Raw genomic sequence first — 16,469 nt, forward strand, 5'->3', positions numbered from 1 at the left:
AATTAAATATTTTATACGGGCGTATATTATTTATATTTGAAAGAAAGACTTCTTATTAACGTTTTTAAAAGCGTTTTAAGCGACTTTTATCGTTTCGAATATACAAAGAGGCTTTTAAAAGATAGGATTCGTTTTATACGATCCGAAATATATTATTTTATAATTAAATATAAAGTTATATACTTTAATACTTCCGGGGACGTTTTCTAGCTTATTTATTCCTTAAGAATTAAAGATTTTAAATAATTTAATTAAAGCTTAATTTTAAACCGAATACGTTTAAAACCGTATTATACGGTATTAAAATAGCTTTCCGATATTTATTTTAATTAGTTTTAATTAAATTATAAAAGTTATAACGTATATTATATACTGAGTTACTCTTTTAAAAAGTAAAAACGCGATACTTCGAAAAGTAAATAAGATATTTAGCCGGCGCCGCCGTATAAAAAAAACGGCTATAAAATAGAGGATTATTTCGTATATAAGCTAAAAAAGACCTATAGTTTTAAAAAGACGTTAATAAATAGTTATAAAACGAATCGCGTCGAAGGAGTAATTATACGAGGACGTTTAGGACACGCTTATAACGCTATAGAATTTATAAAGAGCCCGGGTATAATACGCGTACTTATTAGAATAATATAAAAATATTTAGAAATAAGGATTCCGATTAATTTTAATATATTAAATACATTATGGTAAAATTAATTTATATTTTATTAAAAAAGGTATAAAAGAATAAAACATTCGCTTATATAAGATATTCGCTTATAAGATACGTTATTATTATTAAAAAACCTAATCTAAACATTATAACGACTATATTAAAAGAGTACCGATAATTCGAAGCTTTTTTTAATAAGAAATTAGAAATAATCTTACCGTTTTATATATAATAAAATTATAAGATACCCTTTAAAAATAGGAAAGAACCCTTATTTATACTTATATATAAACTTAATTAAGAATATAAATAAGCTTTAAAAAAGTATATTAGGGAGAATTTCGAAAAAGGAGTTATATAACCATCTATATTACTAGCAAGCTTCTTTATCCTCTTTATTCCGAAAAAGAGTAAGAACGGGAAACCTAAGTGGCGTATATATATCGATTATTAAAAACTTAACGAAATTATTATTAAAAACCGGTACCCCTTACTTTTAATCGGTAACTTATAAAATAAACTATTATATATTAAAATCTTTATAGCACTCGACCTCTTTAATATATATAACCTAGTCCGAATTAAAAAAGGGAAGGAATAAAAAACCGCGTTTTAAATTAAATACCGATATTTTAAATATTAAGCTATACTATTTAATTTAATTAACGTATTAACTAGTTTTTAATCTATAATTAACTCTATCTTACGAGAATACCTCGATAAATTTATTATAATATATCTCGACGATATCCTTATTTATTTCTAAAATAATAAATAATATTGAAAATATATAAAATTAATACTCCGGAAGCTATAAGACACTAATTTATTAATTAACTTAAAAAAGAGCGAATTCTATTAACGATTCGTTATATTCGTAAAATACGTAATATCCTTTAAAGAAATTTAAATAAAACCTTTTAAAATTTTAATAATTAAAGAGTAGCTTACGCTTATAAACGCTATAAAAGTTAAATCCCTTTTAAAATTAATCAATTATTATTAGATATTTATCCCCGGAATTAATAAATTAATAATACTTTTAACGAATTTAATAAAAAAGGACGAATTATTTTAATAAATAAAGAAAAAAAATAAAGCTTTTTACGATATTAAGGAAAAGATCTTTAACGAATTAATACTTCGCGTAATAAACTTATTTAAACTTTAAAATTAAAACCGATATATCGGATTATATAATCGGAAAATAATTAAATTAATAAAATAATAATAAAAAGTTATACCTTATTATATTTTTTTAAAAAACTTAATAAATTAAAATTTAATTATTAAATTTATAATAAAAAGTTAATAACTATTATTAAAGCTTATAAAGAATAGAGATATTATTTTAACGGAATAATAAAACTAATTAAAATTTATATTAATTATAAAAACCTTATAATATTTATTATTATTAAAGAATTAAATAAACGATAAGTACAATAGTTTAAATTCCTTTTAGAATTTAATTTTATTATTATTTATTAGAAGGGTAGCGAGAATGGTCGCGCCGACGCGTTGAGCTAACGACTAGACTATTAGGAGGAGGTCTCGTTCGAGATACTAACTATTCTTATATATAACTAGGACGGTAACCTTATACCGTAAAAATAATTAAATAATTCGATTACGAAAACCTTAAACTAGTCGTAATTAAAATAATTAGCGAATATAACTTCTATAATAAGGCTAAGGCCGCTTAATATTAATTATATAGAGAGCTATAGTTAATTCTACCGCTAAATAGGGCGTAAAAAATAATCGCGCTTAATTTTATAATTAAACTATTAAATAAAATTAATTATAATAATATCTTAATAATTATAAATAAACTTATAAAGTATACCTACTTTTTATTATATAAAAAGTTTAGCGATATTAGCGACTTAGTATATATATTTCTCCGAATAATCGTTAACTAGTACGGGTTACTCGAAATAATTATTTCCGATAGAGATAAACTATTTACCGCTAAATTTTAAAAATTACTTATAATATAATTTAATGTTAAACATAAGCTATTAACGGCTTACTATTCCTAGACGAATAGATAAACCGAGCGAATAAATTAAACCTTAAAATAATATCTACGCTACTACGTTAATTACGAATAAAATAACTAGGTGTAATTATTATTTATAGCTTAATTCGTTTATAATAGTGTAAATAATAAAGCTATACGCATGTCACTATTTTAAGTAAACTATGAATATAACTTAAAAATTACCCGGAAACTCTTAGAAGGAAAGTTAGTACTTATTATAACTATATAAGTCGAAAAATTAAAAGAACTATAAATAATATTATAATAAGACCTTATTTTTCTTTAATAACGAATAAAGAGACACGTTAATTAAATAAAGTTAAAAGGATTAACTTTTAAAAAAAGAAATAAAGTTTACTTCTTATAATAAAATATTAAAATAAAGCGACCAAGCGATAAACTAGACTTTAAAAAGATCGGATTATTTAAAATCGTAGAAGTTATTTTAAAAAATAATTACCGATTAATACTACTTAAAATAATACGGATATATCCTATATTTCATATTTTATTACTCGAGCTAGCGGCTAAGAAAACCCCGATCGATATATAGCTAGAAATCGAAATAAATTAATACGAGTATAAAATCGACGGAATTATTAATAAAAAAAAAGAAAGGACGAAACTTTTAATACTTCGTTTAATAAAAAGGTTATTTATTAAAAAATAATACTTAAGAACTTAAAAAATACTTAACGAATATTATAAAAGAACTTTAAAGGTTTAAAAAGAGCTCCCCTTATAAAGATTAATAGGCTAGGCTTTAAAAAACCGGCTAAACTAAAGAACGATTAATCGATATCCTCGAAAACGCCTAAAGAACGTAAGTTATTTAAAGTAAAGTTCTCTTAATTAGTAATTAAAGAAGAAATACTATCCTCTTTATTCAGCTCTTATATCCCCCGACGGAACGTTTCCGAACGTTTTTTTACCATAACCTTTTTTATACGATAAAAACGAGCTAGGCGACCTAAAGTAATAAATAACTATATTTATAATAGGAATAGGGCCTCTTCTATATTTAACTCCTCCGCCTTTAGCTTTTTTTATTAGGCAGCTAGCTTCGTTAAAGCCGATATAATAAAGGTGCTATTATAAAAACGACTAACCCGAATATACTCCGAGTAACAAAACGACTTCTCGTTTATATAATAAGCTAGGTTTTAACGAAAATAATAAATACAGGGTATACTAATTAAGTCACCCGTGGATTCTAAATTAATAATAAGAGCTAAACGCGTAACAGTTTTTTTTAACCGAGATTTTTCGACATAACTATTTATAATAAATATATATCTTAATAAAATTAAATAAAAAAAAGAAAAACCTATTACGACTTAATATACAGGTAACCGAGGGTACTTATAAAATTAATACTTTAAAAATAAAATAATTAGAAAAAAGAGGATAGTATTATAACCCGACCTAACCATACGGTTAAAAACCCTACTTACCGGCACGAGAATACGATAACCCGATCCGGCTACGATATAATAATTAGCGATCGTACCGCTAATTATATTAACGTAAACGTAGTTATATTTTAATAACGTGTAATAAAATAAGCGGCCTTAGTTTACGCGGCGATAGAACGAATACAAGCGGACATAATAATAAAGCACGACGAGTTACATAACGAGCCCTAGAGCAATAAAAGGCACGACGCCCGAAATAAGCTAACTAAGGTTAGATCACCGTGATCTAAAGGACGGATCACCGTGAGCTAATAATGGGATTACCGTAAGCCTATAAATAATCTAAAGGATTAATAGAGGAGGAATTAAATATATAACGGAAAGTATCTCTTATATATTTTATATAAATACTTTTTATTTTAATAATTAATTTAAATATTAATCTAACCTATTAATAAAATAAATAACTTTAATAACCTTATTATAAATACCCTTAAATCTACGCCCCTTTATTACCTTTATTCCTATAAACTATTACTTATTATATTAATAAAAGCGGACTTTTATCGCACGTTTAAATACTCTCTCGTATTATTAATATAAACCTTAATACGTCTTACTAGGTTTCTTTTAAAACCTAGATAGCGTTCGTTACAAGTCGGTACTCGTAAAGTTAGCCCCTTATTAAGCTACCTATACGCGGCCTTCTTTTTAAGAGGGAAACATCGTAGGAGTAACGAAATAAGCGTTTAAGTATATACTAAAGAGTATATATTTTTAATTAATTTGTCGTATATCGAAAAATATCGCGAAATTAATGTTATACCCCTCCATGTCACATAACTAACTATCTATGCCTCAGGTCGCGATTTCTTAGCCCTGCTATAATATTTACTTCGTTACGTTTAAAAACGGGTAGTACTTATAACATTTAAATATTATTTAAATTTTAATAGGTACTTATTAAAAAACATTTTAATATTAATGTTAAATATGATAAATTAAATATTAAATAACTTATAAAATATCCCTTTTATATAATTAAAAACGTCTTTTAAAAAACGTTAATTTAGTTTTTTTAAAGGGTTAAATAGTTTAAAATTCACGAATTTAATTTAAAAAAGCCCGTATTATTAATGAATTTTAAAAGAACTAAACTAATAAAATGAAAAAGCGTTTAATAATAAATAAAGACGAAGATAAAAGTTCGTTTAAACAAAAATTAATTAATAAAAAGCGTTCTAATATTTATAATAAAATAAATTATAATATATAAACATATAAAAGAGATATAAACATATAAAAGAGATATAAACATATAAAAGAGATATAAAATTAGGTAGCGAATTAAATAACGAGTTTTTTTAAAGACTTTTGAACGTTATAATTAAATTAATCTATATAAAATTATCGAAATATAATAAAGGTAAATTCTTTAATAATATAAATCACTTAATAATAAATCACGTTAAACTTTTTTTACATTTACTTTTAAGATAATATATTTATAAATATTTTAATTCTTTATTATTTAATATAGACACTTTTTTAAATTCCTTTAATATTTTTTTTTTTTATATTCGACGATATTTATTTTTTAACCGATATATTTTCGAATAAATATTAAATTCTTATAATTAAATATAATATTATTATTATTTTTCTTTTTTCGATAAGGTATTATTTAATAAGTTAATAAAAGTGTTTTTATACCCTTTTTATATAATATACTAGTATTAATATTTAAAGTTTAAGTTTACTAAATTTTTTAAAAATTATAACTTTTTACAAGTATTTTATAATGATAAACATGTTATTTTTATTTAATGTATATTTATATATTTTAAAAGCTTTAAATATATTCTTTTACACGTTTATAAGCTTATAATTCTTTTTAAGTGTATTTAAAATATTAATTCATAATATACTTTTTTTAATCTCGTTTTTTTAAATAATATTATTATAACTTTTATAAATGTTTTTATAATAATAAATACGCTTATAGTTTATCTAAAATAAAACTTTCATTTTCTTTTAATATAAAATAAGTCGCTTATTACTTTATTAAATAAGTTATTTATTTTTAAGTTTCTTTATAATGTTTTTAATATAAACATTATATATATATAATATTTATAAACGAGATGTAAAAATGATCGTTTATAAAATAATTTCCGTTAATTTTTAATTAAACCTTATTTTAATAAATATTTAATATAAATATTTTAAATTCGAATAAAAAATACCGTGGATAATTAACTATTCGTAAATCTTTATATTTTAAAGCTAAGCGATTTTATTTATAAACTCGTTTATTAATATATTAATTAATAGCTTATAATTTACAGGTTATTTTCATTAATTAATCGGATTTTCATTGTTATTTAAATTAATATAAGTCGAGGTAAATTCTTTATATATCATTATAACGCTTTAGGTATAACTTTTTTAAATTTAAAAAGTTTAAAAAATTATCTAGCTTCTTTTTTCGTTATTAAATACTTAATATGCTTATTATATTAAGCTAATTAAAATAAGTTCTTATAAAAGTGTTTTCCTTTTAAGTAATATTAATATATTATTTTTTAAAGACTTTTTAAAACTCTGTTTTAAATATTAATCTTTTTAAACGTGAAACTTTTTATTTTTATTTTTTATAATTATAATAAGTAATGTTTTTCGATTATAGTTAATAGTATCGAAATTTATGAACCCGTTATAATAATTATATATAATAATATATTTTAGTTATATATTAATATAATCACCTCGTATTAGTTTAAATTTAATTATTTTATTATTATTAACCGCTTTACTTCTCGCGGAGGCGTTTATATTAACGTGTATTAATTTTAATAATAAGTTTTATGTATAAAAAGAAATAATTAAAGGTAATAAACTAACGTACCCCACTGTTTAATTTCTATTACTATTTAATTTCCCCTCTTTTTTAAACATTATATAATAATATATAATTAATTTTATTATAATATTTAAAGTACCTTATAAGCGAATATTCCATTCTTATATACCCTTTTTAATAAAATATAAATTAATTTTATTATAACATATTTAATATATTAAAATTAATCGCAATTTTTATTTCTAAATATTTCTATATTATTCTAATAAGTACGCGTATTATACCCGGGCTCTCCGTAGATTTTATAACGTTATAAGCGTGTTTTAAACGTTTTCGTATAATTACTCCTCCGACGCGATTAGTTTTATAATTACTTATTAACGTTTTCTTAAAACTATACTTTTTTTTAATTTATATACGAAGTGATCCTCTATCTTATAGCTGTTTTTTTCGTACGGCGGCGACGGCTAAGTATTTTATTTACTTTTCGAAATATTACGTTCTTACTTTTTAAAAAAGTAACTCGGTATATAATTTATATTATAACCTTTATAATTTAATTAAAATTAATTAAAATAAATATTAAAATATGTAGCTTTATATCTAACTATAAAATAATATATTCTAAATTATACGGAACGAGTCTTAGTTTTTAAGAACCTCCTTATATATTCGAAACGGTAAAAATCGCTTGAAACGCTTTTAAAAACGCTAGTAGGAAGTCCTCCTTAAAAATATAAGTAATATACGCCTTTATAAAGCCTTTAATTTCTTTTTTATACGCTTTTTTTAATATATAAAAACAGCTTATATTAAGAGGTTAGAATTTATATAATAAATAAGAAAGTATATAGAGTATAATAATCGAGTTTTTCGTAATAAAGCTTAAACGTTATCGAGTAATAGTTTTTATAGCCGTTTAAAATCAAGAGGCGATAATAACCTTTTATACGAGACTTAGTATATTAATTAAAGTATCGAATTTAGTCCTCGCCTTTTTTATTCGTAATTTAGTTATTTTTTATAATTACGACTACTTAATCCTTCGGTAATAGGTTATTTTTATACTAGGAAGAGAGGTACGTTTTCCCGGTAAAGATAATATACGAAGGGATGGCGTAACCATTTAATCCCACGCCTTAAATAATTATAACTTATTCCTAGTTCTTTTATTATATTACTTTAGGCTTTCCGCGTTAATTAAAGGTAGTTATAATTATTTCGAACGAGATTTAATTTATAAAAAACCCGGTTTCGTTAAAATTATATGTATCCTCCTTTTTTATTTTATATTTATTAATTATATTTTATTTAAAGAATAATAACGTATAATACGCGTTAAACCCTTTATAAAACACTCTTTAATAATTAATTTTTTAATTAAAATATGTCCGGAGGTTTAATTATTATCGTATAAAATTAAAAGCTTAATTAACGTCGACGCGTCCCGCGCTATATAAACTAAATAATTAATTCGCTATATCTTTTATATTACTTAACCGGGGAGAAAACGATCGCGTATTTAAATTAATAATATATCTAATAATTAATTCCTTTTTAAAATTAAAAAACTTTCGAAAGTTTATAGAGATTTCGGATCGTAATCGAATTCCGCGTCGTTAGTTACGTAACGTCGACTTTAAGATATAATATATCGCTATAGCTTTTCCTATACTTAATTTCGAGTTATTTTAAAACGTTAAACTAAACCTTTTTTCTTTATTTTTTAGTTCTATACTTATTAAAATAAAGTTAATTAAAAGTTATAGCTCGCTTATATACGCAGCTCGTTTATAAGGTATGTTAAAATTAATTAAAACTATTTAAAATCGTTTTTATTAAATACTTTTACGTTATTTTGATAAGTGCGCGTATTATGCCCGGGCTCCCCGTAGATTTTATAGCGTTACGGGCGCGTTTTAAGCCTTTTCGTACGATTACTACTCCGGCGCGATTTATTTTATAGTTATTCTTAACGTCGCTTTAAAACTATAGGTTTTTTTTAGTTTATATACGAAGTAATGTTTTATTTTATAGCTGTTTTTTTATATAGCGGCGTCGGCTAAGTATCTTATTTACTTTTCGTAATACGTTTACTTTACCTTTTAAAAAAGCGAGCTGGTATATAACTTATGTTCTACTTTTTATAATCTAGTTAAACTTAATTAAAATAAATATCGAAAAGCTATTTTAATACCGTATAATCCGGTTTCGAACGTATTCGGTTTAAGATTAAGCCTTAATCGAGTTATTTAAAGTTTTTAATTTTTAAGGAATAAAATAACGGTACTTTCTTTTTAAAAGCCGACTATAATAATATAGTAAAAGAACGCGGTAAAAGTAAAGCGTTACGCGAAAATGTAGGAAAGTGAGGAATTAGACCGTGCAGGAAATTAGACCGTGGGGTACGTTAATTAAATTATTTTTTAATTTCTTCTTTTAATCTTTAATAATATATTACAATTTTCGTAGCTTTAATATAATTTAATTAAGTTATAATATATTAAAATTCGATAATATAAAAAGTTGATAATCTTTTTTACTTTAAAGTCTTAAGATTTCTTTTAACTTATCGCTTTTTAAAGCGGCTTTAAAAAAGTAACTTAAAAATGTTCTCGAAGCTATTATAATTTTTAAAGATTTATTAGACATCTGTTCGATATAATTTCATTGATGAATTATTTTTATAAGATCGTTTAAATGAGTTTTAAACTAAACGAAAAGTTTTTTTTAAAAAAAAAACTAAGCGGCGTAAATAACTCGTTAAATAGTATTTTAAAATATTTTTTTCATAAAAGTATTAATAATTTTTAATTTAAACAAGGAATCTTTAAAAATTCCCTCTTATTTTATTAAAAAGTAATAATATATTAGTTTTTATTTTATTTTTAAATATAATAATAGTTTCAATAATACTAATAATAATATAAAAGAAATATACTTTTTTACGGAATTTATTAATATTATAAAGTATTTATTTTAATACTTTTTAATTAGAAGTTCGTTACGTTTTCTTTTAAATTTAATATAATAATATTTTTAATTAAGGTTCTTTTCTTCGAAATATTTAATCCGTTTAATTAATACTTAATAGATAAAACTATTATTATCGATTTTTATAACGAATGTTTATTAAATGATATTAAAAATAATAATGAGGTTTTTTATTAAATAAAATAATAAAGTTTGAATATAAGCTTAATTTTAATAAAGATATTATATAAAGTTTATATAATAGTTTATAAAAATAGAAATAATTAAAATATAATAAATATTACATAAGTTTTAATATAAACTTAATAAAATAAATTTGAATTTATATTAATAATATAAAAAAGTATTTAAATATAAAGCAACGCTTTATTAATATAATAAGTAATAATATTTAATTTATAATATAATAATAATAAAACTTAAATAAAGCTATTTATATAATAGAATTACTAAGATTAGTTACTTTAATAATAAATTAAATTAATATTTAAATGAATTATTAAAATAAAATGTGTTTATATAAAATATATTGGGAATATTTATTATTATATATTTAATTTCTTTCTTATTAACTTAAAGATCACGCGAATTTTATGAGATTTTATAAAGCCGAATGTTTAAGTTTCGTTTAAATCTCGAGATTCGTTGCGTAATCTTTTTTTATTTTAATTATTATTTATATAATTTCTCTTATATTATTTATTTTATTTTATTATTAAACTATTATTTTAAAGTATTTATATTAATTATTATTTACTATTATAATATTAACTTTAACGATTAGTTAATAATATAGTAACTTTTATTACTATAAATAAAACTATACGCGTTAATTAACGAGGTTAAATTACGCTTAATACTTTATAAGCGCTTTAAATTATCGTAGTCTCGTTTTAAAAGTAAATACTAGCCGTATCGTCGAGTTAAGTCGTAATATAGTTTAAAAAGTAATATAGTTCGCTTAGTAATAAATTACGTTATATTTAAAAAACGAGCTTTATTTATTAATACTTTTTATATTAAATAAAAGTTTTACTAGGTATTTATAAAGCGGCTAATAACGTTTTAAAGTTATTATTTATAATAATATTAAAGGTAACACATTTAATAATATAATAAAGGATAGTATTTAAATTAAAATAAACTATTACGTTATTTAAAGTTAGAAATAATCTTTAAAAATTTTATTATTTTAAAAAGCATTAAGTTATATTAATAAAGGTGGCGTTTATAATTTATTAAAAAAAAGAATAGGTTTATTAATTTATAATTAAAATGTGATTGTTTAAACTTTTAACATTAAAATAAAAGAAATTAAAAACTTAAATATAAAATAATATAAAGAAATAAATAAATAAATAATAATAGTGAAGTTATAAATATTAAGTAATTAATCTTTTATTATAATTAATTAATTAAAAATAAATAATATTATAAAAAAAATTAATAAGAAATAAACACGATGATTTTTTTTAATTAAATAAACGCCGTATAGTAATTATAAGATAAATTATATTTATAAGTTATATAATAAATTAACGTATCCTATAAGCGAATATCTTATATAAGCGAATATCCTACTTTTATAAATTTCCTTATAACCTTAACCTTTTTTTATATTCTTTTACGTCCGAAAATACTATAAATTTAAAAAGAGAGTAATATAACTTTAGCGCTTTAAGCGCTTTAAAAAGATTTAATTTTAAGCGTATAAAAGGCTATATTAATTTATTACGTTTTATTAAAAACTTTATAACATAAACGAAATAATTAACCTATATAACATAAAATATATATAAATTCTTAAAAGCTTTTAAATTTTAAAAAAATGCGATTATTTAATATATTATTAATTTAAATATACGATTATTTTTTCCCCGGTTAAATAATATAAAAAATATAGCGAATCGATTATTTAATTTATATAACGCGGGACGCGTCGGTATTAATTAAGCCTTTAATTTTATATAATAATAACTAGACTTCCAGACGCGTTTAAACCGAAAAATCAATTATTAAAAAGTCCTTTACGAAAATCCTAACGCGTATCTCGCGTGGTTTACCTTTATACGGAATATAATTTATAAATACGAGATCTAAAAAGAGGATATCTATAATTTCGACGAGACCGGCTTTTTTATAAGCTAAATCTCGTTCGAAATAATCGTAACCACTTTTAATTAACGCGGAAAATTTAAGGTAATATAATAAAAGAACCGGGAATAGGTTATAATTATTTAAGGCATTAGATTACACGGTTACGCCATCCCTTCGTATATTATTTTTACCGGGAAAACGCACCTCTTTTTTTAGTACGAAAACAGCCTATTATTAAAGAACTAAGTAATCGTAATTATTAAAAATAACTAAATTACGAATAAAAAAAGCGAAAACTAAATTCGATATTTTAATTAATATATTAAGTCTTATACGAAAAGTCGTTATCGCTTTTTAGTTTTAAACGATTACGAAAATTATTACTTAATAACTTTTGAGCTTTATTATAAAAAAAACTCGATTATTATACTCTATATATTTTCTTATTCGTTATATAAGCTTTAACCTTTTAATATTAGCTATTTTTATACGTTAAAAAAGCGTATAAAAAAGAAATTAAATATTTTATACGGGCGTATATTATTTATATTTTAAAGGAAAACTTTTTACTAACGTTTTTAAAAGCGTTTTAAACGATTTCTACCGTTTTAAATATATAAAGAGGCTTTCGAAAAATAAGACTTATCCCGTATAATTTAAAATATATTATTTTATAATTAGATATAAAACTATATACTTTAATATCTCCGGGGACGTTTTTCGGCCTACTTATTCCTTAAAAATTAAAAACTTTAAATAACTCGATTAAAGCTTTATTTTAAACCGAATACGTTTAAAACTATATTATTAAATATTAAAATAGCTTTTTAATATTTATTTTAATTAGTTTTAATTAAATTATAAAAATTATAACGTATATTATATAGCGAGTTATTTTTTTAAAAGGTAAGAACGCGATATTTTAAAAGTTAAATAAGATGCTTAGCCGGCGCCGCCGTACGAAAAAAAACGGCTATAAGATAGAAGATCATTTCGTATATAAGCTAGAGAAGACTTATAGTTTTAAAAGGACGTTAATAAATAATTATAAGACGAATCGCGTCGGAGGAGTGATTATATAAAGACGTTTAAGACACGCTTATAGCGTGTAACGAACGCTATCCGGGTTTTAAAAGAAACCTAGTAAGACGTACTAGGGTTTATATTAATAATACGAGAGAGTATCTAAACGTGCGATAAGAGTCGCTCTTATCGATATAACGGGTAATAGTTTATAAAAACGAAGGTAATTAAGGTACGTAGGCTTAAAGGTATTTATAATAGTTTTATTAAAACTGTTTATTTTATTAATAAATTAAAATTAATACTTAAATTAATTATTAAAATAAAGAGTATTTATATAAAATATGTAAGGAACGTTTATTATTATATATCTAATCTCTTCCCTTATTAATTTATTAAATTATTTAGCTTACCCTCGTATTTTAATAATCCGGGTGATCCCCTTATTAATTAGATTACCGACTTACTTCGCCGTTCCCGGTAATCCCCGTGATCTATCACGTGACGTTATCCTTGCTGCTTCTTTGGGCCGTGTCCAGCCTACTGCGGTTTAGGATACTATCGTCGTGGTCGTCGTACGCTTTTATAGTATTGGTACGCTTATATTAATATAGTTAGCGACGCGGTCGGTAGCCGTGACATCGTACCCTAGGCGGGGCATCGTAAATCCGGCCCGGTGGTTTTATGGGTCTTGGCCGTATGATTTAGGTCAGGTCGTAACATAGCGCTATAGAATCTGCGGAGAGCCCGGGCATAATACGCGTACTTATTAGAATAATATAAAAGTATTTAGAGATAAAGATTCCGATTAATTTTAATATATTAAATACGTTGTGGTAAAATTAACTTATATTTTACCGGAAGGGGTATAAAAGAATGAGACATTCGCTTATGTGGGACATTCGCTTATGTGGGACATTCGCTTGTGGGATACGTTAATTAAAATATAGAGGGGGTGTGAGAAAGAAAAGATGTAATCTCCCAAGCTAAGTTTTCTGACCCCGCAGGGTGTGTCCATCAGGAAGGAGCCACGCGCACCTCTGATCTAAACTAACTTCCAGAAAGTGCTTGGTTCGATTTGCTCCAACAATTCTTGATAATACCGATTAAGTTCTACCCGCCGCCACGCTGCGTACAAGCCAATGCCATTAGCCTCCTTCTCTTGGCCCTGCCGTTATTGGCGGTGATATTGGTACATACTTCCACTGACGTTCACTGATGCTTAAATCTACATAGTAATCCTCGGCCTTATTAGCCACCGACATTCAAGGTAGGAACCCGCGTAACCGTGTGAGTGACCTGCACCAGATCGGCCGTCTCCTCGCCGCTGAGTTTGATCAAGACGGGCTTCAGGTGTCCGATGTGATCCCCTTCCGTCAACGCGACGGGGCCGAACTCGGCCCAGCCCTGCGGGAGCACACCGCTCGACTTGAGGCGCCGGCTGGGCTGGAGCGACGCCTGGCACTTGTCGGTCCAGAAGTGCACGACTTTGTCTGCGGTGAAGTCCCTTCCTTGTAGCGGGTCGGAAACATTCTGGATCCAGCAGAGGCGCAAGCAGTCCCGCCTCTGCTCCCTTCGCACGCCCAAGAACAGGATGCGCCGCTTCCCAATGCTCTGGTCCGTCAGATACAGGAGCGCGCCATAAACTGCGCCCCGCGCAGGCTGGTTGTCCGAAAGCGCGACCAGCTCCAGCACGCTGCGCAGGGTGTCGAATGTGGCGGCGCGACGGTTTCCGATCAGCCAGGGGAGTGCGATGCTCTGGACGCTGCGCGAGAGGTCGTCCTCTGCCGTATCAAACAGCAAAAGGAGCGCAAAACGGCTACGGACCTCGTCGAGCGGCACGGACCGCGTCCGCAGCTCGCGTCTCCGGATGGGCGGGATGTATACCTCGGTGGAGGCGACGGCAGCCCAGGTGCTGGGAAGGAGGGGCGGCCGGCCCGGGTACTCAGACCTCTGGAAGATGCCGCCGCTTAGGGAGCCCTCGAGCGGAAGGCAGATGCGTAGGCCCTCTCCCCGGGAGTTGTCACGGTCCCACAAACTACTGTCGACAGCATCCAGGACTGCGAAGAAGTTGCTGAAGCCGCGGATGAGAGGCAGCTGGATGCGCAGGCCGGCATTGGTCATGGCATACGAAGACGCTCGCCAGTCCTTCTTGGGAGTCTCCCCGATGGTGCCGCAGTTGGCAAAGCAGGACGGGTTCGACACAAGGATGTCCTCGCGAGCGGACACGGAGGCGGTGGGGAGCATCCAACAGAAGATGGTGTGGTCATTCCGCACCTTAATGATCTTGCGCTGCAGGCGGATGAAGGCTTGGGCGCCTTCGTCGTACAGCAGCGGCATGTTGATGTCCAAGATACCCAGCATGCAGTACGCCATGTCCTCGATACGGGTCGTGGTACGCTTGGCGAGCCACAACATCTTCTCGGCAATGCATACGCTACTTAGCCGGTCTTCGAGGGTCAATACTTTGGCCCTCACGCCTGTGATATTGGCGATTGTCTGGACGAGCGTGTCCTTGGTGCCCAGCGCATGCCAGTCTTGAGAAAAGAAGACGACGTCAATCGGTGCTACAAGCTCCTGCAGTGTGAAGCCCCTCGTAAACCAGCGACTGCTCCGAAGCTGTGCCCGGCACTCATTATCGGCCAAGTCGTGTCCCGACACATCGGCAAGATAGGCAAAGCAGACTGCACTGTGGCGGTACCAAAAGTACATGGAGTTGATGGCTTCCGACAGCTCGGCAGAACTCGTCTTGTCAATGCAGTCGGTATCGACCCAGAGGTAGTCTAGACCGCGACTACGTGCCTGGAGCCATGAAGCCTTTATCTTGGCATAGCCCTGTCTCCCTTGTATGCCGTCGCATGTCGAAGGTGGCCCAGCTGTCGCGGCATTCCATTCGTGGAAAGTAACCTCCTGGCCATGCTGCCATGTATGCGACAGGATAGCATATTCGTGTTCTAGTAGAGAACCAACAAACTCCTCTATTTTGAGTGTGTACGTTGATAAGTCGCATGTGGTACTGGTACTATGTAAGATTCCCGTGCATGTTCGTATGCGACCGCTGCAAAGCTGCCTATTACTCATAACTGTACTGAAGTCTTGCTATGATTCTTTGGTAATTAAGTACCTAGGTTAGTTGATTCTATTTTTATATCTACGTCTGGTGATCGAAGGCGACGCAGTTTTAAGCGAAGTTTCCCTGCACCCACCAGCAACGCTCAATCAGAGAGCATCTCACGTCAGCACAACAACCAATGAATGGGCATAAATATGATAATTGCTACGTTCGCTGCGTCTTTTCACCCGAACGATCCTCTTAAGGCATCCTTCATTCCAAGAGGAAAGAACCCAAGCCCCCACCTACCC

General features: G+C 27.6%; 1 protein-coding gene across 1 annotated transcript; it reads right to left on the reverse strand.

The window, feature by feature from the left end:
- Window positions 1–14,357: 14,357 nt before the first annotated feature.
- Window positions 14,358–16,187, reverse strand: PG994_003539 (HET domain-containing protein; the record flags this gene model as incomplete). The annotated part of the gene is made up of 1 exon (XM_066854948.1): window positions 14,358–16,187. One exon carries the CDS (start codon window positions 16,185–16,187, stop codon window positions 14,358–14,360), a length of 1,830 nt encoding a protein of 609 aa, XP_066719226.1.
- Between the last annotated feature and the right edge of the window lie 282 nt (window positions 16,188–16,469).

This window comes from Apiospora phragmitis, assembly GCF_038363925.1.
Source record: "Apiospora phragmitis strain CBS 135458 chromosome Unknown utg000004l:1.0-3135199.0:1.0-3139288.0, whole genome shotgun sequence".
Classification (NCBI taxonomy): domain Eukaryota; kingdom Fungi; phylum Ascomycota; class Sordariomycetes; order Amphisphaeriales; family Apiosporaceae; genus Apiospora; species Apiospora phragmitis.